Source organism: Paramormyrops kingsleyae, chromosome 10 (genome assembly GCF_048594095.1).
Source record: "Paramormyrops kingsleyae isolate MSU_618 chromosome 10, PKINGS_0.4, whole genome shotgun sequence".
NCBI classification, from domain to species: domain Eukaryota; kingdom Metazoa; phylum Chordata; class Actinopteri; order Osteoglossiformes; family Mormyridae; genus Paramormyrops; species Paramormyrops kingsleyae.
Genome location: NC_132806.1, coordinates 5,452,569 through 5,478,783, shown reverse-complemented (window position 1 = coordinate 5,478,783; position 26,215 = coordinate 5,452,569). Strand labels below are relative to the sequence as shown.

At 44.1% G+C, this 26,215-nt stretch overlaps 1 protein-coding gene across 1 annotated transcript; it reads right to left on the bottom strand.

The window, feature by feature from the left end:
* Window positions 1-3,594: 3,594 nt before the first annotated feature.
* On the bottom strand, window positions 3,595-21,096 carry LOC140593190 (uncharacterized). The gene is made up of 4 exons (XM_072717097.1): window positions 21,012-21,096; window positions 6,077-6,424; window positions 3,870-4,220; window positions 3,595-3,713 (listed from the first exon to the last, which is right to left on the bottom strand). The coding sequence occupies exons 1-4, from the start codon at window positions 21,094-21,096 to the stop codon at window positions 3,595-3,597; spliced, it is 903 nt and encodes a 300-aa protein (XP_072573198.1).
* Between the last annotated feature and the right edge of the window lie 5,119 nt (window positions 21,097-26,215).

The window sequence follows — 26,215 nt, the reverse complement described above, 5'->3', positions numbered from 1 at the left end:
CTGGCCAGCCTCGAGCGCACAGCAAAAGGGAAGCCTGGATGGCAGCCACCAGCCCTGCCCATTAAATATGCACGGCCCTGGGACAGTCAGCAAGCCTCAGGTATAACTCCTAGGCAGTGTAAGAGCACCACACTTCCCACAAAGCAGTAAACTTGCTAACTCTGCACTTTGATTTCAGAACCTGTTGGTTACACGTATACATATTTTGGCTGATGTCTTCACCACCAGGTGGCGATATAGCAACTTCAAAGTTGTTGGTGGCGAGAACAAAAAAAAACACTGTAACACAGCGGCGTAGCTAGAAATTCAGGGCCCCAGACAAAATGTCACCCTGGGCCTCTCCCCTAAATTTTACATATAATACTACATATTGAAGGGCCCCTGTAAAGTGCTGGGCCCCCTGAATTTGCCAGGGCACTCATGCCCTACTGCACCCTTGCAGGGACATACAGTAAATGAAATAGCGAGGACAGTATATTGGGAGTATATGTTTCTAAACGTATGGATCAAACCATGCTTTGATTGGAAATTCAATTGAAGTTAAGGATATTTACACAGTTAAACTTGTTGCATTTAAATGTTTTGTGATGGTCCTACATCCCATCCAGGGTGTTCCCATGCACTTCCTGGAATAAGCACCAGACTCTCAATGACCAAATACTGGATATGCAGCATGAAGATAGATGGATTTTATAATATGTAAGAAGACCATGTGGTTACAAGCTGTAGGTGGGATATTTAGGAAGCACTTTCAATACTGATATATTCTAAGGAACATACACAGTTCTCGTTGTATATAAATTTCTAGGAACAGAGGACTGTTGAATTCACGATCTGCGTGTTTTTGACTGGAGGGGGAACCCCATGCTAACATGGAGAGAACCGGCAAACTCCACATGCACAGACCAAGGACTGGGAATCTAACCCCTTCTTTCGAGAGCTGAGGCTGCAGAGAACCACTGAGTGACTTTTAATGTGACAGGCCTTTTAATATACAGTACCAGCAGAAGTCTGGAAACTCCTACTGAAAATCATTTGTTTTCCAACATTGACCCTAAGAACACCTCGAGGTTGTGTAGTAAGTACTATATTGTGAAAAAGGAAAGAGATGTAGTGCTGTGAAACCTCGCTTTAGAAAAAAAACCTTTGTGGTTATTCTAGTTAGGCAGAGGGACTGAGCTGAGGACCTGATGGTTGTGTGGTTTTCGCTCACTGAGACGTGTGACACAAACACCCTGCTCTCAGTCGGTCAGTCTTCCTGTAAAATGCAGAGGTGAGACTGCTAGTGGAAAATTACTGACTGCAGCATCAACAACACATTTAAACAGCAGCACAAAGAAAATGTTCCACAAATGCAGGAAATCTGTATGCTACTGATATGCCTTAATGTTTATATAGAGGTTTATTTATAATATGTTGAGGAATACTGATATCAGCAGTGATATCTGCTGCCTCCTTTGTTTTAAAGAAATCAGTATTTCATTTTACATTCATCTTAAGTGAACATAGGAAGAACTTGCTTGGCCCCTCGGCTACCAGACCTGCTTTTACAGTGTCGGCACCAGAATAAACGGCTGGCAACTGGGCCCAGGATTCCAGATGGCCATCGGGGGGGGGCATTTTTACATAGTAATATTGATTACTGGATTACTTACTGTAGATTATTGGCTGATTATTTTTCAGGGGGCACAGCTAGTCATTTTGGGGGGGGAGTCAGAGCCCCCTGTTACATCAGCGCTGCTTTGTATTTTTGCTATTACACTTTGCACACTCCCATTTCCACCAGCCTGCACCTGCTTACAGAGAGGAGGAAGTCAGCAGGGTTTTCAGAGGACAGGAGGTGACAAGAGCTGCTGACCCAGATCAGATCTGTCCATCCACCATGTAGCAGTGCAGTGAACAATGTGCACCAGCCTTTACTGGCATCTTTAATAGATTTCTGGAAATCTGCTCTGTTCCCTCATGCTTTAAATCGTCCATCACCATCCCAGTCCCCAAAACACGAAGGTCACAGGAGGGGCGTAGCTTGAATTTCTGAGCCCTCTGTCACAATGCCTCTGTGATGTTGGGGGGGGGGGGGGTGGTTGTGGGTCCCCATGAGTTATGTATTTTTTGTATTCATGGCCCCCTATAAAGTGCAGAGCCCCCTGAATCTGCCAGGGCATCCATTCCCCAGAACTTAATGACTACAGGCCAGTTGACCTGACTGCTGTGGTCATGAATGTGTCTGAACATCTGGTCCTAGTCTGTCTGAGCACAATCACAGACTGCTGAACTCCGTGCGGTTTGGGTATAAAATTAAACCTGAGGTCCAATGACTAAATCTTAACTAAAACAAAACAAAAACAAAAGACTAAAATGTGACTTTAATTCTACTACAGTTTTGAGTAAGTGACTAAGACTACAACTAAATAAAAAATTCTTGCCAAAATTAACGCTGCGTGAGACAACCAGAAAATGAATTATAAATAATGGAGGAAAGAAATTACACTCACACACCATCGATCTCCTTTACTTGGGGAAAAAATCTTTATTTGCATACATACATATGTCTCATAATAACGAACGTATTTGAGTCGTATAACAGCACATATATACAACTTAACAGTATACATGAATATACCCTCTTCTACACTAGTTTCTAGTTTATGCATAATATATGACAAATGCAGATCCTGTGAATAGCTAAAAGGAAATAGAATAATTGTACCTTAAAACAGCAAAAGTTCATATTGTTTTAATACCATCCCTCTAAACACACAAAATGGGTAGCTGCTTCCAAAAATATAACCATAAGCTTACAGATTGTAAAACCTTTTTCTCCTTGAACTATATAATTTTGCACACAATTATCCAAAGCAATGAATGATTTCTACCAGTTTACCCAAACTTCTGAAATTAAGCTGAGTTTCATTACCAAACACAAAATATAATAGATTATTATCTACAATTCATTCCCTAACATTGATAAATGTATCAATTTAAATGGAAAGTTGCATAGTATATATTACATTAAGTAATGGAAAAACAGAATTATAAAAATAATTTTCTCTGAGTATGGTTTGACCCACTGATTTCATTTCACATGCTTCGAGTGAACTGTCAGGCTTAAAAACCAATGGAAAGGCATTCCTGAACAGTATATATGCAGAAAGTATCATTGTATCATTCTTCGTTGCTAAATAAGAAGTGACAAATTAACAGATAAAACATCACAGACTCCAATATATTGCTACATGACAGAATTAGTTAAATAGCAGATATCAGATTGTAGAAATCATGCAAATATTTTTTTCAGACTTAACATATTGATTGAAATGTATTTAAAATTGATTTAAAATAAAATGTGAAGATTGTCTTTTGCAAGGTATCATATGGAAGAGGATTAGGGCCACCATGAAAATATTATTTGAATTCTGACTTTAATCTCAGAATTTTTACTTTTTTTTCTAAACTAAGAATTCTGACATTAAAGTCAGAATTCAAATAATATTTTCATGGTGGCCCTAATCCTCTTCCGTAGTATCAGCTTCTACGATAACAGCTTTAGCTCAATAAAAATTCTGCCAAAGGAATTTGTAAAGTACACATTGACTAGGATACCTTGACTGCGCCATAGCAGAGGGTGAATATCAGCAGAGCACAGAGGAGAAGTCCAGCTCTTATAATGGAGAGAGAGATAAGCACCATCATCTCTGAAGAAGAATGAAGACCTGGAGAAAAAAAACGTCTAATGTAACTGGCATGATGAAACTGAGATGATGTCACACTGCAACGATAATAATGGATTTACACTCTCATTTCTGACTCCTGGATTTTTTTTGCATTTGGATTTTAAAATGATTTCATCGGCTCTTTTTAAAGCTTACCATCTATATGCAGCTGTGTGCCGTTCCCAAACAGCATCTCCCCACACATGACCACAGCGCAGTAGTAAGTCCCAGCATCAGAGAGGCTGAGGTTCCTCTTGGGGAGGCTGTAGACACAGCTCTGTGTACGAGATCCAGCCTCAGGGCTCTTCTCACACTCATCACTCCTGTTTCCGTGGCTGTAAATGACTCCTGGAAGGGATTCTCCTGATCCATGTCTGAACCAGTAAACACTGTGTTCTCCTGCACAGCTCCCAGTCTCTATTGTACACTGCAGGCTCACAGAGTCTCCTGGCTGCACTGTGTCAGACACAGGCTGCTGTATCACAGTCCTGCTGTTGGAGTCTTTACCTGAAAAGCAAAATGTGCATGATGACAGGCCTTTGGGAGAAAAAAAATTGAAAATACAGATCCTCATAGATTATTCTTATTGATCTTGGAGAGGTTTGGCACCCAAAGTGATGTTCTTGTAGTCATCCAAAAAATCACCAATTTCTTGGAGAAAAAAATAAATTATTGTCTTTTTTTATTGTATTACCATTTATTAGTATATATTCTTATCAGGATCGTGCGAAATTCAGAAATTATGAACTGTGCTTTATTCCATTCATGAATTGGATTTTGAATTGGAAGAAGAATTTAATCCTTTTCACTTCAAAAAATTAAATGTGTAAATTGTACATTATATTTGCATAATTTTCATGATTCTATCAATATCCATTTGGTTTATGTTGCCCCTTTTCCAGAGGAAGGTATTTATTGTTTTTGCATATTTAGCTGTTGATGTATTTTAGTATTTTTGAGGATTTTGTTGTAGTACCTGCATGGTTTGACTCAAGAGCTAAATGTATTATCTTTACTTGTTACTGTTTGCTGATTAACAGTTTGTCTCTTTTTTAACACTAAATAAGAAGTATACATAGTAAAAGGAATTTAAAAGGAATTACTTGGTTTCATGTAGTTGCTCCTATTTATTTTCTTATGCGTAGAAAAGTAAGTTTTTCCGTTCCACCACAGCACTACGGCAAAAAGCAAAATGTCATGGCATATGCAATTATGCTTTATTCCAATACACATGTCTAATTTTTCATTATTATTTTATTTAGTCAGCATAATATCTTCAAAGGATTTACAATTTAATTTGCAATATTCTGTCCTGAAATCGTTTCCTGCTACACTGAAGACTCTCTCAGCATGTGCAGAGGAAGCTGCAGCCAAAGGGTTGGCATCCTCTGATAAACATGGTTGGCTCAGGTAACAGTGACATTATGTGAAGCTTTCATGACAGGAATAGGGACTAGTTTGACTTTTGATGCAGTAAAAGAGTTTGGGATGTTTCTTAGGTTAGAAACTGCAGTCACTGCAGCCAACACTAACTTTTAAGGAGAGACACTCAGCTTTTCCTATGAGCAGATCCACCATGGTACACAAAATGACAGTTTAATTATCATTTTAGGTGACACTCCAAATGTTACATTATTTCATTCTGAACAAAATGACATTTTTATAATAATGATACATAATGTTAATGTTTCTATGTGTAATTCATATTTAAATAATAGACTGTATAGTTAAAAGCTACACCTACAGTACATATATGAACTTATTTGAATCCAAATCCTTTTTCATTCAACTTCCTTAAATTCAAATATTAATTGCAATGCCAGATCCTGTTTTCAACCACAATTCAAATTTAATTCAGATTAACAAAATGAACTGAAATTTAAGGACCGTTCTCGAATAAGATCTGAATGGGGCACATCCCTGATCAAATCATGCTTTTTTTCCAGAGCGAATATATGCTGACTGTTCAGATAAATAATGTGAAAAATATTTTTTTTTTTTTGCTTAAGATTTTTGCACAGTCCTATATATAGCAACTCAAACATTTATATTTAATTTGTTTTAAAGAGGCTGCAATGTGTAACATTAACATCTGTATAAAGAGAAGGTTAGGCTTTTGGCTGAAGATTACTGACAGCAAGCAAAATGTAACAAATTCTATAATAATGATAATAATTATAATAATAATAAATGATTTTTGTTTAATGTTGTTTAGAAAAACATTAATGGAGCAAAGCAGACAATCAGGTATCTTTGCTAATTTTATATTGACACATGACTCAACTCTCAAACATATTTTACAGGGAATAATCTTACTGACAGTATAATAAAGCAAATATGAAAATAGCTGGAATCTAATTTACCTGTGATTATGACAAAGGTTCCATTTCCAAAGGTGACCTCATAAAGAAACACAGCAGCACAATAATACACTGCAGAATCTGACGGCTCCGCGTTGGAAATAGTGAGGTTAAAACTCCCCTTTGCATTCTGTAAGGAGTAACGTTTTATATTCTTATATTTCTTGTCAAATTCAACAGAAAAAAGAGTAACTGTCCTTGCCATGAGCTGGGGCTTCTGACCAACAGCTTGCCTAAACCAAGTAAGGTAAGTAACATCGTCTGGACAGAAGCATGTCAGAGTCACACTGTCTCCAAGTTGAACCCTCATCAGGAGACTGGGCTGAACAACATCCACAGCCAGTGCAGTGTCTGGAAAAACAGAAAAACACAAATGAACGTGACATACATCATAACAGTAAGCAAAATAACTATTAACTATGATGAAGATTAAATGGCCAAATACTTATTCCACTGATTACATCATACAAATATATGAAAATATTAAAATCCAAAAATAATTTATATTTTAGGACCCTACTAATAAAAATGAGAAGACCAAAGAGTCTGAACATCTTTGTGGTTCCACTTGTTTAGAATAAGCTGTTCTGAGAGATCATGGCCGTGGTCGGGATGAAAGGGCAGGAAACAGAGAGGTACAAGATACGCATCAGGCTGATCTGATTGGCTGGTTCACGCAGGAGTTTAAGTAATAGTGAAAAAGCATTCTAACTTACACTTACATGATGTTTATTAATTCACTCCTTAACAGCCAGTTAAAATGAGAACAATTAGATAAAGAGGAACACATACTGAGCATATGAAGTTCTTTGTACGGAATGCTGAGACACTGTGGGAGGGCATTTGCTAATCATCTCTCTCAGACAAGCTTAGCACAGTCTCAGTCTTTTGTTATCAATCTGATATTAGATTCTCTCATATCACACAGTTGTTACGTTTTCAAAACCATTAGATCTTCTAATCACACTCAAAAGAGAGTTTAAGTGTTCTTTCCACCATGCAAACAGAACTTAAATTGTAGCTTTACTGCTTACATTTACATTTAAACATTTGCATTTCGAGCAAGCATTCTAAGTGCTGTACATGAGAATAAATGGTGAATTAGTTTATTTGCCACACTCTAGCAACATTACAGTTTTTCTCTGTTGCTTTGGTACATTTCTGGAATCACCCTTAACATCTGCAAAACCGTAAGTGCATTTCTCAAAACAATTCGTACAAACAGCACCACACAAATGGACTGTCTGCAAGAAAGCCATAGATTATCTCTCAAAAGTAAATATTTATGTCAATGAACATGTCAGTGCCATCAGAATGACAAGTCCTTGTGTCATTGTTCACGAATAAGCTTAGCCATACTGTCAATATAACAGTGTATTCTGCAGGTTTTTCCAAAAGTAAATTAAGGCTAATGGTTTTGATGATAATAACTGAAAATGTACAAGGCTGCTTTTTGTTCTGTATGGCATGTATCATTTTGAACAGTACAAGGTTACATAAGGTTTGTACTGTAATTTCTTGACAAACCACGTAATCATGATTCAGAAAAGAAAAAGACAAGACTGATTTACAGTACTGCGTAACACAGGGGTGGGGAACCTGATCCATGGAGGGCCAGTGTGGGTGCAGGTTTTTGGGATGACCTCTCAATCAGCCCATAATAAAGCAGTGGTTTTCAACTCCAGTCCTGGGGACATTCTGTTATTGGTTGATTGAGAGGCCATCCCAAAAACTTTCACTCATCCCTCGCGTAACATAAAGGAAAAAAATACAAAACTAGAAATATAAACGTAGGAATCAGCACTTAGGCAGAAATGTACATGCAGCGCTGTATGGGGAATTACAGTGCAGTCTTTCTACACCCAAGGGCGTAACTTGGGCTGGAACATTGGGGGGGTAGAGGTCTCCACCCATTACGGGGGAAACATGATTATTAGGGGGGTTATATTGGCTGGATCTGATTATTGGGGAGGTCATGACCCCCCTAACCCCCCTGGAAATTACGCCCATGTCTACACCTCCTGACATTCCTGTCTGTATGGCCACAGATTCTCATCTACATCACAATGGATATCTCCCCTTGCAAAGCAGCATAGAAAGAATCTTTATAATGTCTTATCTGACTATACAGGCGTCTCCTGTGATGTCCTCACATGCTGTATCCTAACCAGCCATTTATCAATAAGTGACCACTGCCATCTGAAGTACAGCGTACTGTAATACCATCCATCCTTCCATCCATTTACTTCCACTTATCCGAGGTCGGGTCGCGGGGGCAGCAGTCTCAGCAGGGAAACCCAGACTTCCCTCTCCCCGGCCACTTCCTCCAGCTCCTCTGGGGGGATCCCGAGGCGTTCACAGGCCAGCCCGAGAGACATAGTCCCTCCAGCGTGTCCTGGGTCTTCCCCGGGGCCTCCTCCCAGTGGGACATGCCTGGAACACCTCACCAGGGAGGCGTCCAGGAGGCATCCTAAGCAGATGCCCGAGCCACCTCATCTGGCTCCTCTCAATGTGGAGGAGCAGCGGCTCTCCCGAATGACCGAGCTCCTCACCCTATCTCTAAGGGAGAGCCCAGCCACCCTGCGGAGAAAACTAATTTCGGCCGCTTGTACTCGCGATCTCGTTCTTTCGGTTACTACCCACAGCTCGTGACCATAGGTGAGGGTAGGAACGTAGATCGACTGGTAAATCGAGAGCTTTGCCTTTTGGCTCAGCTCCTTCTTCACCATGACAGATCGATGCAGCTCCCGGTCACTGCTGACGCCGCACTGATCCGCCTGTCGATCTCCCGCTCCATCCTTCCCTCACTCGTGAACAAGACCCCGAGATACTTAAACTCCTCCACTTGGGGAAGGACCTCATCCCCGACCTGGAGAGAGCACTCCACCCTTTTCCGGCTGAGGACCATGGTCTCGGATTTGGAGGTGCTGATTTTCATTCCAGCCGCTTCACACTCGGCTGCGAACTGTTCCAGTGAGAGCCGAAGGTCACGGTCTGATGAGGCCAACAGAACCACATCATCTGCAAAAAGCAGAGACCTACTCCTGAGGTCACCAAACCGGCCTAGAAATTCTGTCCATAAAGGTTATGAACAGAATCGGTGATAAAGGGCAGCCCTGGCGGAGTCCAACCCTCACCGGGAATGAGTCCGACTTACTGTCGGCAATGCGGACCAAGCTCTGACACCAGTCGTACAGGGACCGAACAGCCCTTATAAGGCAGTCCGGCACCCTGTACTCCCGGAGCACTCCCCACAGGACTCCCCGAGGGACGCGGTCGAATGCCTTCTCCAAGTCCACAAAGCACATGCATACTGTTGGGCAAACTCCCACGCACCCTCCAGGACCCTGCCGAGAGTATAGAGCTGGTCCACTGTTCCACGGCCAGGGCAAAAACCACACTGCTCCTCCTGAATCCGAGGTTCGACTATCCCGACGGACCCTCCTCTCCAGCACCCCCGAATAGACCTTACCAGGGAGGCTGAGGAGTGTGATCCCCCTATAGTTGGAACACATCCTCCGGTCTCCCCTCTTAAAGATGGGGACCACCACCCCGGTCTGCCAATCCAGAGGCACCGCCCCCGATGTCCACGCAATGCCGAAGATGCGTGTCAACCAAGACAGCCCCGCAACATCCAGAGCCTTGAGGAACTCCGGGCGGATCTCATCCACCCCCGGGGCTCGGCCACCGACGAGCTTTTTAACCACCTCAGCAACCTCTGCCCCAGAGATAGGTAAGTCCACCCCTAAGTCCCTAGACTCTGCTTCCTCATTGGAAGGCATGTCGGTGGAATTGAGGAGGTCTTTGAAGTATTACTTCCACCGACCCACAACGTCCCGAGCTGAGGTCAGCAGCGCACCATCCCCACCATAAACAGTGTTGATGCTGCACCGCTTTCCTGCCCTGAGACGCCGGATGGTGGACCAGAATCTCCTCGAAGCCGTCCGGAAGTCATTCTCCATGGCCTTGCTAAACTCCTCCCATACCTGAGTTTTTGCCTCAGGGACCGCCGAAGCCGCGTTCCCCATGGGTGTAGGCCTGGCCACCAGCCACTCGCCATCGAGCCCCACCCCCAGGCCTGGCTCCAGGAGGGGGCCCCGGTGACCCGCGTCCGGGCAAGGGAAATAGTGGATCAATGTTTATACTCATCATTAGGGGTCTTGTGAGCCGCACTTCGTCTGGTTCCTCACCCAGGACCTGTTTGCCTTGGGTGACCCTACCAGGGGCTTAAAGCTCCGGGCAACTTAGCTCCTGGGATCATTGGAACACGCAAACCTCTCCACCACGATAAGGTGTTAGCTCATCAATAAGTGACCACTGCCATCTGCAGTACAACCTACTGTAATACAGAGTGGAAATCTTGCAAGTATTCTAATCAGCTAATTGTGAGGATGGTGTGCGGGAAGCAGGTCAGTCATGGTGATCAGGAGCTTTAAATCGATGGCCAAAATTCAAGTCATACAATCCAGGGCCCAGTTGTTCAAAAGTAATCCAGGGGAATTTCAGTTAACAGATTGGATTGAATCTTGAAAATGGGTTGTTCAAAGGAAAAAGAGGGATTCAGAAATCAGACCAGATCACCTAATCCAATCTCGGTTTTAATCTGGATCAAACCTTTGTATGAGGTATGAAATAGTGGAAAAGGAAATGGGGAAACAAAGTTTTTTTTTTTTTTTCTTGTAGAGTCTTTATTTCTTTACATGCCACCAGGGCAGCAGAGGGTGCTAGCTGGGTGGATCAGTGAGGGGACACTAGCCGTGCTCTCATAGAAATGAACTGGAGCTGGCTTGGACAAGACGTGTAATCTTGTCTCTCTCCTCATTGTTTCCCAGCTTTATAAGTGTTGGGTTGAAATAGTATATATATTATCACTCACGTGTATTCTGAAGAATGCATAACTTGTTTCATGAAGCCACTGTGTAAGTGTTTACCAGTAATTTTCTATCACGTGCAGCAGATGAGCCCACCTCTGCTGTACGTTCTGTTGTTCCTGTTCCCACTCCCACTTTCCCATTGCATCCTATCCCATTCCAAATGTTGTTCACACCCACAATGTAACCTGATCAGTATGTTTACCTTATAGTATAAATAAACTCTGTCAGGGGCCACACCTTGGAAGCCATCACTGTAACTCACTGTAGAAGGTGTGGCTCCCCTTGTACAAGTAAAACAGCGCGTGTCTCATATTCTGTGGGCCAGCAGCCGGGGGGGGCTGATCACTCTCTCCGACATAAAAACTTGGTCCTTCGAGCCGGATCACAAATCAGTGATCCGTGTGGATCGGGGAATCCTGAGGACATCACCAGGGCACCGAGAGGAGCGACACCGAAGTCTGTCGACAGCCGCTCGTCTAAGACGGGTCAAGAAAGTCCTGGAACGTGAGAATTCGTGACCAGGCCGGTGGTTAGGACTGCGCTCGACGACTGGTGATGCCTGACGGACCCCGATCATCGTGACTGACCCCAGAGGTGAGACGTTTGGTTATATTTCCCCAAAAGGAAATAGTTTGGTTATATTTCGCCGAAAGGAAATAATCTAAATTTGGTTATATTTCGCCGAAAGGAAATAGTTGAATTAGAATTTAATTGACCTGTTAATTGACAAAGGCTAGAGTTGGCCGTAATCAACCGGGTATGAATGTTTGTGTGAATGTGGAGGACTAAGCGATTTATAGAATCCTAGGCTGATTCTACCAGTCCTGTTGTTTCTTTGCCTGAGAAGAAAGACGTACTGGCGATTGGGAGATCAAGGACGGGTTCCATCCCTGAAAACTGACACCGCTGCACAGATAGTGTGCAGTAGAAGGCCGTGTTAGTGTCCTCTCCCTAATCTCGTGCCAGAGAATTTCTGCTCAGGACCCTTGTAGTAATAACAATAGACAAGTAAAAGGATGGGAAAGGGGCAAAGTAAACAGTCATCCTTAGAGGGAGATGAAAAATTTATGGAAGGATATGTAGAAGGAGCAGGGACTATAAGTAATCAAAGGTGGAGAAGAAGGCACGGGTTTGGAGGATGCCTCCATACGTCAGACATTCTCAAGTTACAAAGTGATTTAAAACTAGAAGTGTTGCGCACTAAGAATAGTGAAAAGTTGGACAGACGGAAGAAGGAGTACAAGCTGTCAGAAAAATGGTTGGAACAAAGTAAATTAAGAGAAGCAACTAGACAGGAAAAAAAAGGAAAAAGGAAAGAAAAACTTGCAGCCGTAGCACTAGTTACTCCTGATGAGGAAAGTGCAGCAAAGACCCCACGTAGACAGAAAACACCTACCGCTCCTCCGCTGTCGCAGCTGACATCGGAAGCAGCACCAAAAGACAAGCTGATAGCAGCGCCTAGAACGTTGACACCACATTCTGCTCCATTAGCGTCATTGGCACCAGAATCTCCTTTCCATCCAATGGTGACCCGAAGCAGGGATCCTTCACTGTATCCAGTGAAAGATTTAGAGTCATGCAAAACTAAATTCCACCCCAGTAGCAGAGATGGGGCATTAACCCCAGAGTTCCAATGCCCCATGGTGGAAGTCGCGAATCCTGATAGGGGGCAGGACGGAGCAGGTCCCGAAACAATGTTAGTGTACAGACCCTGGACAGCAGAGGATAGGTCAGCAGCTTTAAAAGGGATACCCCCTGTTGAGGAAGGTGTAGGAGAATTTTGGGAAGCGGTGTTAGAACTTCAAAGCAGCTTCCACCTAAACGGGAGAGAAATGTTCCAGTGCCTGAGGCAACTGTTTAATCACAAATGGGGCAGAGTTGTAGGAGATTTCACAGGGCATGCGTACGACGGAACACCCCTCCCGCATGATTCATCCGCCCTGAGACACAGCCTAAGGCAGCTAGAAGAAAGAGTCAGAGAAAGATTTTCAAGGAGAGCAGATTACGGTAAAATCTCACAATGCAGACAGAAAGAAGGGGAAGAGCCAGAAGACTTCCTAGACAGATTGAGACCAGTTTTCAGAAGTAATTCAGGCATTCCCCCAGATAGTGATGAGGCCGGAGTATACCAACAACAATTAAAAAGGGCATTCCTTGCCGGCCTAAACCCTGAACTCAAACGGTATATAGATAAACATTGGGTCCATCAGAATACAGGCTCAGTGCAGCAAGCTATAGAGTACGCCCAGCACGCACAAAAAGCACAAAAACAAAAGGGAGAAGCGACCTTCGCAGCCTCTGGCGATACAATCGCAGTAGTCTATTCAGGCCCCCAGAGCAGGGGAAGTTACAGAGGCCGAGGAGGTAGAGGTCGAGGAAGAGGTGGTAGGCCAGAGAACTCGCCTCAGTATGATAACAAATGCTGGAATTGTGGAAAACCAGGTCATATAGCTAAGCAGTGTAGAACTAAACGCGTAAATAACCCAAACTCGACAGAAAATGATCAGTGACGCCAAGCTGAGAAACCACAGGCACCACTTCCCCCACCCCCGCTAGGGCCCCCACTAGATAGGGAGGAGGAGGAGGTTGACCTTCAAGCGGTGTGCCAACTGATAGCGCTTAAACAGCCTGCAGAACTGCCTAGGCAGCGGTTTATTATAAATGGACAGACATATGATTGTTTATGTGACACGGGAGCCTGTAGAACAGTATTAACTACAACTCCGCCAAAAGCAACGTTCTCTACTTCAACAGTATATGTGAGAACGGCCGGAGGGCAATCTGAGACCCATCAATTAACTAATCCCGTAACGGTAAGAGATGAAGAGACAGGGACAGAGTGTGAGGTCCAAGTTCTGGTGAGCCCGTCATGCCCAGTAAACTTACTAGGAAGAGACCTTATGGTCCAGATGGGCATAAGCATTGCTGCCACGACCACAGGCATGAAAGCAATAATAGACAGGCAAGCTCTAGTGGTCCATGGATCGTCAGTTCTGCAGTATTACTGGTCTCTGGACCTAGGCCAAACACCACAAGCTCGGGAGTTGCTAAGGAAAACTAGAGTAAAGCAGGGAGTAGATAAGGTCCAATTTATGCCCGACGATGGCCTTCATGTGACCATGTGGTACAAACCCACACCTGGCCCCGACTACCGATATGATCGGCAGTTTCACGCTATGGGACCACCCCAGGTCACATTGCAGTATCTGTATGTTAATCCCACGACTGGCTACGCTGCAGCTTCAGTGTTATTGGATCCTAAACAACAAAATTTATTTAGGGAAAAGGTGCCCCATGTGTCATTATCAAAGCCACCCCAGGGTAGATGGCAAGATCTCAGGTATTTTGTGGAAGATGCCACTCATAGATCTGCATCTTATCAGCCAGACCCAAATTCAGATTGGAAACATGATAAGAGCACAGGGGTTTGGAGGTTCCCCCTCGGATGGAGAATTACAGTCACACCTGTGACACATTTAGACGAACCTGAATGACAAGATTTATTATCAGCCGAGGCAACGGAGGACCCAGAACTGAGCCACATTCCTGAGGGATTGTGGTCCAACTCCCCTATGGATGTAGGATTGATTAAAGGGTTCCCTCCTTACAAAGTGACCTTGAGATCAGATCACCGCCCAGTGGTACGTCAGTACCCATTAAAGCCTGAAGCTGAACAAGGCATAGCCCCAGTAGTGCAGGACATGCTGGCATCAGGGATACTGAGGGGGGCGCCAGAGTCCACGTGTAATACCCCTATTTTCCCAGTACAAAAAGCGAATACGGGTAAATGGAGAATGGTACAGGATCTGAGACCAATCAATGACATCGTGCAACATGCAGCCCCAGATGTCCCAAACCCCCATCTCCTACTCAATTCATTGACACCAGACAAAAAATATTTTTCGGTAGTGGATCTGAGCAATGCGTTCTTCTCAGTACCCCTACATCCAGAGTCACAACATTTGTTTGGTTTTACCTATAGGGGACAAAAGTATACATATACCAGACTCCCACAAGGGTTCTCAGAAAGTCCACATGTGTACACCATGGCCCTCAGGTACTCAATGAGCACATGTCCCACGCCAGCCCATAGTCAAGTGTTACTATACGTGGACGACATACTGATAGCCTCAGACACAGAACAACACTGTAAAGAAGCTACACTAACAGTATTAAGGCATCTGTACGAAACCGGACATAAGGCATCAAAACAGAAATTACAATACTGCCGGACTGAAGTAGTGTATCTAGGACATAGACTTTCCCAGTATGGTCGTTCACTGCTAGAATCCAGAAAAAAGGCAATCCAGGAAGCACCCAAACCACACACGAAGCAACAGATGATGTCCTTTTTAGGACTCTGCAACTACTGCAGGGAATGGCTTCCAGATTATGCAGCCTTGGTCCAACCTTTACAATCCCTAATATACGGGAAACACATGGCCCTAAGGGACAAAATTGAGTGGACCAGAGAAGGGGAAGCAGCATTCACAAACCTTAAACTAATGCTGCAAACTAACACCACATTGGCTCTGCCAGACTACAAACAGCCCTTCACCCTGTGTGTTGACGCGAGTCAAGGCTACATGAAAGCCGTATTGACACAGCCTTTTGGGTCTAAAGACAGACCATTGGCATTTTACTCCAAACGCTTAGATGCAGTTGCAGCAGGTTTCCCCCAATGCCTACAGGCCTGTGCAGCAGCAGCGGAAGCTGTAAAACTGTCAGCAGAATTAGTGTTATGCCACCCACTCACTCTGAAAGTTCCACACTAAATTTCACTAATATTGTTACAGACACCACTCCCTTTCCTGACACATGCTAGACACCTCACTCTAGTTTCACTTTTACTTTCACAACCAAATATCACATTGCAGAGATGCGGCCCTTTAAATCCAAGCACTCTTCTTCCATCGGCTATGGATGGTGAACCACACTCATGCAAAGCCACAGTAGAGGAACAAACAAAACCAAGACATGATATTTCTCAAACGCCATTATCCAATTCAGTAACTGTGTTTGTTGATGGTTCGGCGTCTAAAGACAGTACAGGGAGAAATAAGGTTGGTTATGCTGTAGTTTTAACTGATAAAGTACTTGAAGCTAATGCACTTCCCAGACATGTTCAGCCCAAGCAGCAGAATTGTATGCTGTCATCAGAGCATGTGAATTGCACAAAGACAGATCATTGACAATATACACTGATAGCCAATATGTGTTCGGAGCGGTTCACCATCACTCCAAAGTATGGAAGAACAGGGGATTTAAAACATCGCAGGGCACCTCTCTAGCACACACAAACCTGTTATTACGATTATTAGACGCTGTACAGCTACCTTCTGCTATTGCAATATGTAAATGTAAAGCCCACCAAACTGACACCACCTTCACTACAGTAGGAAATAGTTTCGCAGATGCAACAGCAAAGGCAGCAGCTCAGAAACAACCTGCATTGAAAATGACGGATCTCCTACTGATTGATGTAGATATACTAAGTGATTCTCAAAAACATGCGCCTCTCTCAGAAGTAAAAATCTGGATCAAGAGAGGAGCAATTCAGATTGATGATATCTACCACATCAATGATAAGCCCGTACTTCCAAAAATTTATACAAAACAGCGGCATTGGTGAGCCACGGAAATACCCATGTCTCAACAGGAGGGATGGTACATATAATACATCAACATTTCTATACTATAAATTTTTCTGATTATGCAAAAAACTTTTGTAGATCATGCCTTATCTGTTGTTAGCATAATTCACAGGGCAACCTGAGACCAAAGAGAGGACAGTTTCCCGTAGCAGAACACCCGTTTCAAATCATTCACATGGACTTTATAGAGCTGTCATGGTCACAGGGAAAAAAGTACTGTTTGGTAGTAATTGATACGTTCTCAAAGTGGGTTGAAATATACCCAGTAAAACACTGTGATGCGATAACAGTGGCAAAATGTCTGGTAGGCAGTTATTTCCCTACATATGGTATTCCCCAAACCATCAGATCGGATAACGGTACCCATTTTGTAAATCAAACAATGAACCTGTGCTCTCAAGCGCTAGGGTTTAAACTAAAGAATCATTGCGCATACCATCCTCAGAGTGCAGGATTAGTGGAAAGAACCAACGGTACCATAAAAACTAGGCTAAGAAAAACAGTGGAAGAGACAGGGAGACCATGGCCAGAATGCTTATCTCTGGTAAAATTGTGGATGAGAATTACACCAACCCCAGCAGGTCTTACGCCGTTCGAAATAGTGCATGGTAGGCCTTTTCCCCTAGCTACAGAAATGAATGACATAACAAAGGCGCACAGGGGAACAACACTTGCGGATTGGATGAGCAAACTGCTGCGCACTCATGAATTACAAAGACCCAGTAGTCTGCCAGTAAATTCTGCTTCTGTATTACAGGACAACCTCAAACCTGGAGATTGGGTTCTCGTCAAGGTCCTCCTTCGGAAGGACTGGAGCTCTCCCAGGTGGGACGGCCCGTATCAAGTGCTCCTCACGACCCCGACAGCCGTGAAGATAGCGGAGCGACCATCGTGGATTCACAGAAGTCACTGCAAGCTCATTAAACCCCTACAGGAGCCAGTACAACCGACGGAGTAGCAGTGGAAGTCCGCTACAAAGGCGCGGTAGCCAATAGGGTGCCGACGTCTCAACCCGGTGAAGAAACCAACTGATCTGCACTCACTTTTAGAATGGCTCACTGTAAGCGGTTCCTTGTAACATGGCTTCTGGTCCTCCTGACTGTAGTCAGCGGGTTGCTTTTGAGGTCCGCATCGGACAACACTCGCCGCGTCCCCAGGTGGATGCACGATGGCTCCCATTTGAGAAAATTACAACTAACCACTCACATGTTTGTGTTTTATTGAACAATACTTGTTGTACATACATTCCAGACAATGTCCATTCCCCTAACATGACTGACGCCATGAACTGTCTGAGAGATCTTCGGAAAGCCATGGCCGAGGACTTTCACCCTAGCACATCCTGGTTTGATTGGCTATTTCAAGGGGGATGGCTCGGACTACTCAGATTTCTTGCAATAATGGTTATCACATGTTTGATTTTTCTTTGTATTCTTTCCATTTGCATTATACCATGTTGTAAAGCTGTGATTAGCAGAATGGTTGTTAATTCTTTTGTTGTAGCATACACTGCCCTGAGCCAACAAGAGTTCCTCGCTGATGAAGAACATGATGACACCGTTGTTTAGTGATGCCGCCCACAGAAAATGTTTAGACAAGATGTGGATGGCGGATGTAAAATACACGGTTCATGATAAACAGGAGGGACTGTTGGGTTGAAATTGTATATATATTATCACTCACGTGTATTCTGAAGAATGCATAACTTGTTTCATGAAGCCACTGTGTAAGTGTTTACCAGTAATTTTCCATCACGTGCAGCAGATGAGCCCACCTCTGCTGTACGTTCTGTTGTTCCTGTTCCCACTCCCACTTTCCCATTGCATCCTATCCCATTCCAAATGTTGTTCACACCCACAATGTAACCTGATCAGTATGTTTACCTTATAGTATAAATAAACTCTGTCAGGGGCCACACCTTGGAAGCCATCACTGTAACTCACTGTAGAAGGTGTGGTTCCCCTTGTACAAGTAAAACAGCGCGTGTCTCATACTCTGTGGGCCAGCAGCCGGGGGGGGGCTGATCACTCTCTCCGACAATAAGATAACGTATGAAAACTAGGCGGAAGCGTCATTGTATGTATGTCGATACCTGCATGCACCCAAGGGGATGCGGGAGTAGAGTGGTTAGGGAGTTTGGGCAGGATAAAAGCGTTCGGCACCTGCATAATGGCGGCCGCGCGCTGTAGTTTTTTTTTTTGAAGATGGAGTATTTGGTTTACGTATGAGGCTGTATTAAGAATTTTGTGGAGATCATTTAAGTTTTTTTTTGCTAATACCTTACACAGTCCTGTTTTCTATTGTAATGGTGCTGTGAAAGTTCAGGATGTGTGTTTTTATAATTGGGATTTTACAGTATATGTTCGCTCCAGTTTATATATATATATATATAAAACATGTTTTACATTTCTCCTTCCCCCAAACCATTTATATAATCAGCATATTTCGTCAGTGGTTTACGTAGTTTATTTTGCTGTAGGAGTGTTAGTTTAAATTATTCTGTTTGAAAGGTAAGTATATTAGCGCTGATCGACTGTTCACATATTGGACAGTCATGGGGAATGTACTGAATAATTGTTTACGTTAAGTGTTATTGGTTTGCTTATTGGTATTTTCTGTTTTATACTTATAGTTGGGTTAAATAATTGTTATATTATTGAAATGATCATTCAAATTACTGTATGTACTTGGATCAATTAGAAATAAACTGGAGCTGGCTTGGACAAGACGTGTAATCTTGTCTCTTTCCTCATCGTTTCCCAGTATTTCTTCCGGGTTCATTGTGTCACCAGGCCTGTGCCGGTTCAGAATCCCCTAGACCTGAGGCCGGTAACATTTTGGGGGCTTGTCTGGGTTCACGGCGCGACCTTGTGGGGACAGCAAGGACTGCGACGACCAGAACGAATGTTCATCATCCCTGGAGGGCTGCAGCTTGGGGAATCATCCAGAGGGAGGAGCACGTTCGGGTGTGATGGTTACTGTGACTCCACGGTGGGCGCTGATCGTCCAGGCTGTTGCACGTACCATTGATGATGGCCAAGAGACTGCCAATTTGGTCACAGCGAATGAACTAGAGCTTTATGATTTTATTGTAGATTATGTGAGAAGTGACAGACTGAGAGAGGCAGAGGATGAAGGCATGTCGCAGCTTCTTCTCCTTTCTAGCCTGCTGGATGACCTGATCAACCCAGGTGCAGTGTCAACTGGCCAGTCTGCAGCAGCAGCTTCGAAGGTGAATGCTGATCTTTCAACCGCAGTGAGCAGAGATGCAGTAGTAGATTCCAACAAGATGAATGCTGCTCCGCAGGTCGCCGCCCCAGTGGTGACTGACACTTATGGTGGGGTGACCCATAGAAGACTGAGTACGTCTTCTGATATGTCTAGACCACTGGTAAGGCTGACTGATGTGACAGCATTGCTTCCACGTGTGCCATGTTGTAGAACCTGAAGTCTTTTATCTCTGACTGGCAGGTTAGTGATGACTGTTTGTTAGAGCAAATTACTAAGTCCACCAGGGAGGAGGCGGATAGGTTAACACATTTAGGTCCCAAACCTAAATCGTGGACAGTGGCAGCTAATGTGGTCCAGTATGACAGTAGTGACTCAATCACTCCCAATAGTGTTTACTCTGAGTTACAGGCCAGCCGCACTGCTATTGCCGCACTAACTGCTCAGGTGTCCTCCTTGACCGAGCAACTAATCCGGGTGATCAAGCCACCGGACAGTGTGTCCCAGAGGATCATGGGGTCCTTTGCAACGCTCCCACAAATACAGAACATCACAACCAAGGGTCGATGTCCAGATAATGTGCAGCTGAGTAGGGTGAATTGAACTCACTGTTTTGCCTGTGGCTAGGAAGGACACCGAGCGGTGGGATGCCTGCAGAGAAGATCGTCAGGAAACGAATCGGGGCCACTGGTGCGGGACAACTGATGGCCGAGCCCAGGATCCGCCCCTCTGGACACTCAGTAAGCAACAACACCACCCACATCACCAAAACCAGTCATTGTTCACCCAGAATGCGTGTAGCACAGTTCATTGGCTGGCGATGCATGATGACATGTGTGCTGAATGTGGTTCCCATTTAAATGCTACTGGATTCGGGGGCTCAAGTGACTATTGTGGGAAGAACATGGGTCAAACAAGCCATCCCAAATGTTGAGATTCAACCTCTGGAGACCTTATTGAGTGATCACATGTTTGTGATATCGGCAGCCATTTGAAGGGTAGATAGATGAGGAGCTGCAAGTGTGTGGTGAGACTCATGGATCTGTGGCCGTCTGAGTACCCATATTGGTTGCGAAACACGGGGTGAACTGCCCTTTGTTGGGCAGTAATGTCATTGCGGAGATCATTAAAGAAAGTGCAGAGCAGGGAGGTCACAGTAACCTCACTAGAGGTCTACCTGACAGTAGATCTGTCGCATCTCACTGAGGATGACCAGAATGTTGTACGAAGAGTCAGATGTGTTCACGAGGAATGAGTCCGATATCATGTGCATTTCAGGACTGCAACTGAAAATTCATTTAAAGCAGGGGTGTCAAACTGCAGTCCTGGGGGGCCGGAGCCCTGTGTAGCTTAGTTGTTTCCCTGTTCCACCACAAACGATTCAGCTCAACAGCTATGTGGTAATTAGCACAAGAAGTTGAATCAGGTGTGTTTAACGAGGGGAAACCCAAAAATGTGCAGGGCTCTGGCCTTCCAGGACTGGAGTCTGACACCTGTGATTTAAAGGATGAAACACCTGTCCAAAAGTGCTACAACGCCATCCCCAATCCCTTGTACAAGGAGGTGAAAGAATATGTTCAGAATCTATTGCAGCAAGGGTGGATAAAGAAGTCCATATCCCCGTATTCCTCCCCGGTGGTCTGTGTTTGGAAAAAGGACAATACCCTGCGGCTGTGTGTGGATTTCCGAGGGCTGAATCGGAAAACAGTCCCAGACCGTCACCCGCTCCCGCGGATACAAGATCTCTTGAATAACCTCAGGGGCTATTCCTGGTTTTCAATACTTGACCTGGGCAGTGCCTACCACCAGGGCTTCGTCAACAAAAGCTGCAGACACTTAACTGCCTTTAATACCCCCTGGGGTTTGTATGAGTGGATCTGCCTCCCATTCGACCTCACAAACGCCCCGGCAGCATTTCAGCGGTTCATGGAAAGCGTCTTGGAGGGCCTAAGGGATGAGTGTTGCTCTCCATACTTGGATGATGTACTTTGTTTCTCCAAGATATTCGATGACTATGTACCTGACCTGAGACGAGAGCTGGGACATTTAACCCTCTGGGACCAGCGGTCCCGCCGGTGGGACCTGACAGAAATTTCGCCAAACCGTTCAAATAACTGCGAGTTTTTGTCACATACATATTTTAAAAACACCCTCAGAAACCTTGGACGGTCTACTTTTCAAATATATATAGGTAGAAACTAAATATATTTTTACAGCTTTGTGATATGAATAAAAATAACAAGAGTGACTGACTCAAGCGTCTGCATCTCGAAGCAGCTCTGATCGCCTGCCCACTTGCAAATCGCTCTATTCACATGATAACGACATTATAATCCGACAGTTAGTATTGGGTAAAGAAATGTGTGTATACGCCCCATGTGACTCATATAAACAAGGTCACATGTCTGGGTAGTTCACTAATCAGCTACAACATGGCACACGTGCACTTATCTGCTGCGGAAGCTTTGCGCCAGGTTCAGGAAAACTTTTCACTGGAGAGCGATGAAAACGACAACTTCTCCTCGGATGAAAACAGCGAGGACAGCGAGGAAGAACGTTGCCACTTTGAGCAGCGAATCGATGTCATGGAAGACAATCTTGATGAGTAAGTTAAATTCACTTTGTGAATTATTTTAATAATAGTGAATTATTTTATTTTATTAACTCTGCATAGGCACTGTGTCATATTTATCACTTTCTATAGCGACTGCTCACAGTTTATCATTTTTCATTTTACAGAGACACGGAGAACATTCCTGTGACTAAGAAACCACAGTGTCAACTAAATCAGACACCACTGTCATGGAAGGGAGAAAGCGATGGCGATGTTTTGTCCTGCGAGGGAGTCTGGTGTGGGTGTTCACAGAAGCGACAGTTACACTCCTGCAAGTCTCTTCAAGTTGTTCTTTTCGGAGGATGCCGTGAACACCCTCTGCCAGAACACCAACAAACAGGCTGCCAGGAATGTTGCAAGAGGGGCAAAGTACAGATGGGTGGACATTGGAGTCGCTGAGTTCTACAAATACATTGGACTGATATTCTACATGGCCATGATGAAGTTGAGTCACGTAAGAGACTACTGGCGGAGAAACAACATCTTTTCCGTTCCTTTCCTGTCACTGGTAAGTTCACACGTCATTTACTTATTTTGTATTGTTATTTTATTTAATTTACTGACTTATTTTGCGATATGACATTACATTGTATTTTATTTTATGTCTTGCGTAAATCTTTATGTAGAATCATGAAAAAAGTCCGTAATCTGTCTTCTTTTCAAAACGTCCATTGTCGGAAGTATTAAAGTATTTGTCGGACCAGCTGATCCAGAACTACACGACACAGCACAAGAGAATGAAGTGGTACAGGAAACTTTTTCTTCACTTCTTGGACATTTCCACGACTAACGCCGACATTATCCACAGAGAGATCATGCAACAGGACAGCATGACCCACAAGGCGTTCATGGAGGAGCTCACCGCACAGCTGTGTGATGTGACACTGAATGTCCCCACGAAGATGAGTGGTGTTCATGTACCAGTTCTTGGGGCTGAGCTGAGCACTGACACCAGGATGAAGGCTACCACTGGGCGAAAAACTTGTGTGATCAGGACTAAAAATTTGTTGTATTAATTTGCGAATAAACTGTCGCAAATAAACTGGCACTTTATTCATGCACCCATTTATTTTGTGATTTGCTTATTTTGTGTTGTACATTTATTCACTTATGTTGTGCCATTCTATATATCAATAAACTGATTTAAAAAAAAGGATTTTTTTGCTGCTACTTTCCTTGCGTTTCAAACTGCCTTTGCAAAGTGATGGATGTGGGGTGCAGTGACATTCCAGACTGACGGGCCATTGACAGTATGCAAACTACTACAGGTGTGAGGACACCTATCTCATCAATATTCGTTGTGCTGGCCACTGACTTTCAAAAAAAGAGTGTCACTCCAAAGCTCTAACACTTTAGTAATCAAACCACATAAAATTTCAGAATGTCTCTTTCACCTATGTGTAGCCAACCCCTGTGTCTATAAGCTTCAGAACTCAAAAGTCTTAGCTAGAAATGTCTAAAATGTGATTTTTTACAATTTCTCAGCATGTCTGAAAATAGGTTTTTGAAAAGTATATCTTTAAAGTTGATTTTAACAAAAAATAGAATAATAACATTTTAAGTGGTCTCAGATTATTGGTGCTGAGTTTGTGCTGAATAAAAGCACATGTAACACTTTGGGATAAATGTTTTTTAGATAGGTGAAATATTTTAAAATGTCAAGGCATGTCAAGTACATGTTTCCCTGAAAGTGGAAAAGAGGCCTCAGGCCCCAGAGGGTTAAGGGAGCATGGGGTGAAGTTGCGCCCACAAAAGTGTGAGCTCTTCAAGCGTCAGATCAGATACATTGACCGCCTCGTGTCCAGCAAGGGCATTCAGGTTGATCCGAAGGACCTGGAGGCAGTGGTACAGCTGAAAGAGCGCAGGCCGAAGAATGTTGGAGACGTTAGAGCTTTGCTGGGATTCTTAGGGTACTATAGATCTTTCATGCAGGACTTTTCAAGAATAGCCCAGCCATTGTTCAGACTTCAAGGAGGACATGGAGGGTCAGATAACAGAACAGCTGCTTATGACTCTAGTGGTCTCAAGAAGAAAGGTGCTAAGAATGGGCAGTTGCCATCGAGGACACCAGTGCAGTGGACTGATGAACACAGTGCCGGTCTGTCATGTTTAGTGGACATGTTGACTAACCCGCCTGTACTAGCTTACCCAGATTTTGATCATCCCTTTGCATACAGATGCTTCTAATGAAGGGCTGGGGGCAGTACTATATCAACAGCAGGGAGGGAAGCTCAGACTGATCGCTTATGGGTCCCGGACACTCATGCCTGCTGAAAAAAATTACCATCTGCATGCAGAAAAATTAGAGTTTTTGGCGCTCAAGTGGGCAATCTGTGATAAGTTTCGGAACTATCTTTATTATGCACCTGAATTCACTGTCTACACAGACAATAACCCACTGACCTATGTCTTTGACACAGCCAAGTTAAATGCCGTCGGGCATTGCTGTGTGGGTGAACTGGCCGATTATCACTTCACCATAGAGTACAGACCAGGATTAACAAACGCTGACGCTGACATCCTGTCTAGATACCCCATTCCATTGCTGGAGCACTAGGAAGAGTTCACAGAAACCCTACCACCAGAATTAGTGTCTGCCACCTGGACGGGAGACCAGGTGGGCAAGGACAGGGATGTGCCCTGGACAGCAGCGCTGCATTCATTTCCTAGTAACGTGGAAAACAACATGTCTCTGAGGGGTGTGTCTGTGATCAGCGTGGAGGACATTCAAGCTGCCCAAAGAAAAGACCGACCCATCAGTGAAGTCATGACGCTGATGGGGAAGGGTTGGAATCCAAGTGGGAAAGAAAAGCAATGGTTGGGGCGAGAAGCACAGAGGTTAGTCAGAGAATGGAGCAGACTTTGTCTGGAGAAGGGGATTCTGTACAGAAAACAACTCGTTCTCCCCAGTACGCTTAAGCTAGCAGTACTGAAACACTTACATGATAGCATGGGACATGTTGGAACAGATAAAGTTATTCAGTTGGCGAGAGAACTTTTTTTTTTGGCAATTCATGCAGAGGGAGATCGAGGACTACGTCACTCGTCAGTGCCCGTGTATTAAGCAAAAGCGACCGACCATCCCTCAAAAGGCAGCGATGAGTTCCATCACGACTAGTGCTCCGTTTGAATTAGTCTCAGTGGACTATCTCCATTTGGTGTACATCCTGGTGCTAGTGGATCACTTTACGTGATTTGCCCAAGCTTATCCAACCAAAAACAAATCAGGGAAAACAGCTGCTGAAAGGATCTTTTCTGATTTCATTCCTCGGTTTGGGTACCCTGAAAAACTGTACCATGACCAGGATTGGTAATTTGAGAATAACCTTTTTCAGCACCTCTGACAGCTGTCAGGAGTTGCTCATTCCTGTACCACACCATACCACCTGCAGGGGAACCCAGTGGAGCGTCTGAATAGGACACTTTTACAGATGCTACAAGAGGAAAAGAAACCAGAGTGGAAGGATCACCTACCGCACATAGTCCACGCGTACAATTGTACTCGACATGAAGCCATGGGGTACTCACCTTTTTTTCTTCTGTTTAGCTGACACCCTCGATTGTTGATTTGCAGTTAAATTTGAAATCGACACATTCAAAATCGCTGACTCATCCAGAGTATGCACCAAAGTGGGCGACCCGGATGCAGGAAGCTTACCGCATTGCGTCAGAAAATAGCAAGAAGGGGTCAGAAAAGGGGAACAGTATGATCGGGGGGTGCAAGGTGTTATGCTTCAGTCCGGAGATCTCGTACTGGTCAGGAACCTGTCTG

What these genes read in the sequence shown, in the direction of transcription:
- LOC140593190 (XM_072717097.1), bottom strand. Translation starts at nt 21,096, where the DNA reads ATGATATCGGACTCATTCCTCGTGAACACATCTGACTCTTCGTACAAC. An exon ending in TGAGATGCGACAGATCTACT is followed by an intron (nt 6,425 to 21,011) that starts GTCAGGTAGACC and finishes CTGTTTTTCCAG; the next exon opens with ACACTGCACTGGCTGTGGAT. An exon ending in CACACAGCTGCATATAGATG is followed by an intron (nt 3,714 to 3,869) that starts GTAAGCTTTAAA and finishes TTTTTTCTCCAG; the next exon opens with GTCTTCATTCTTCTTCAGAG.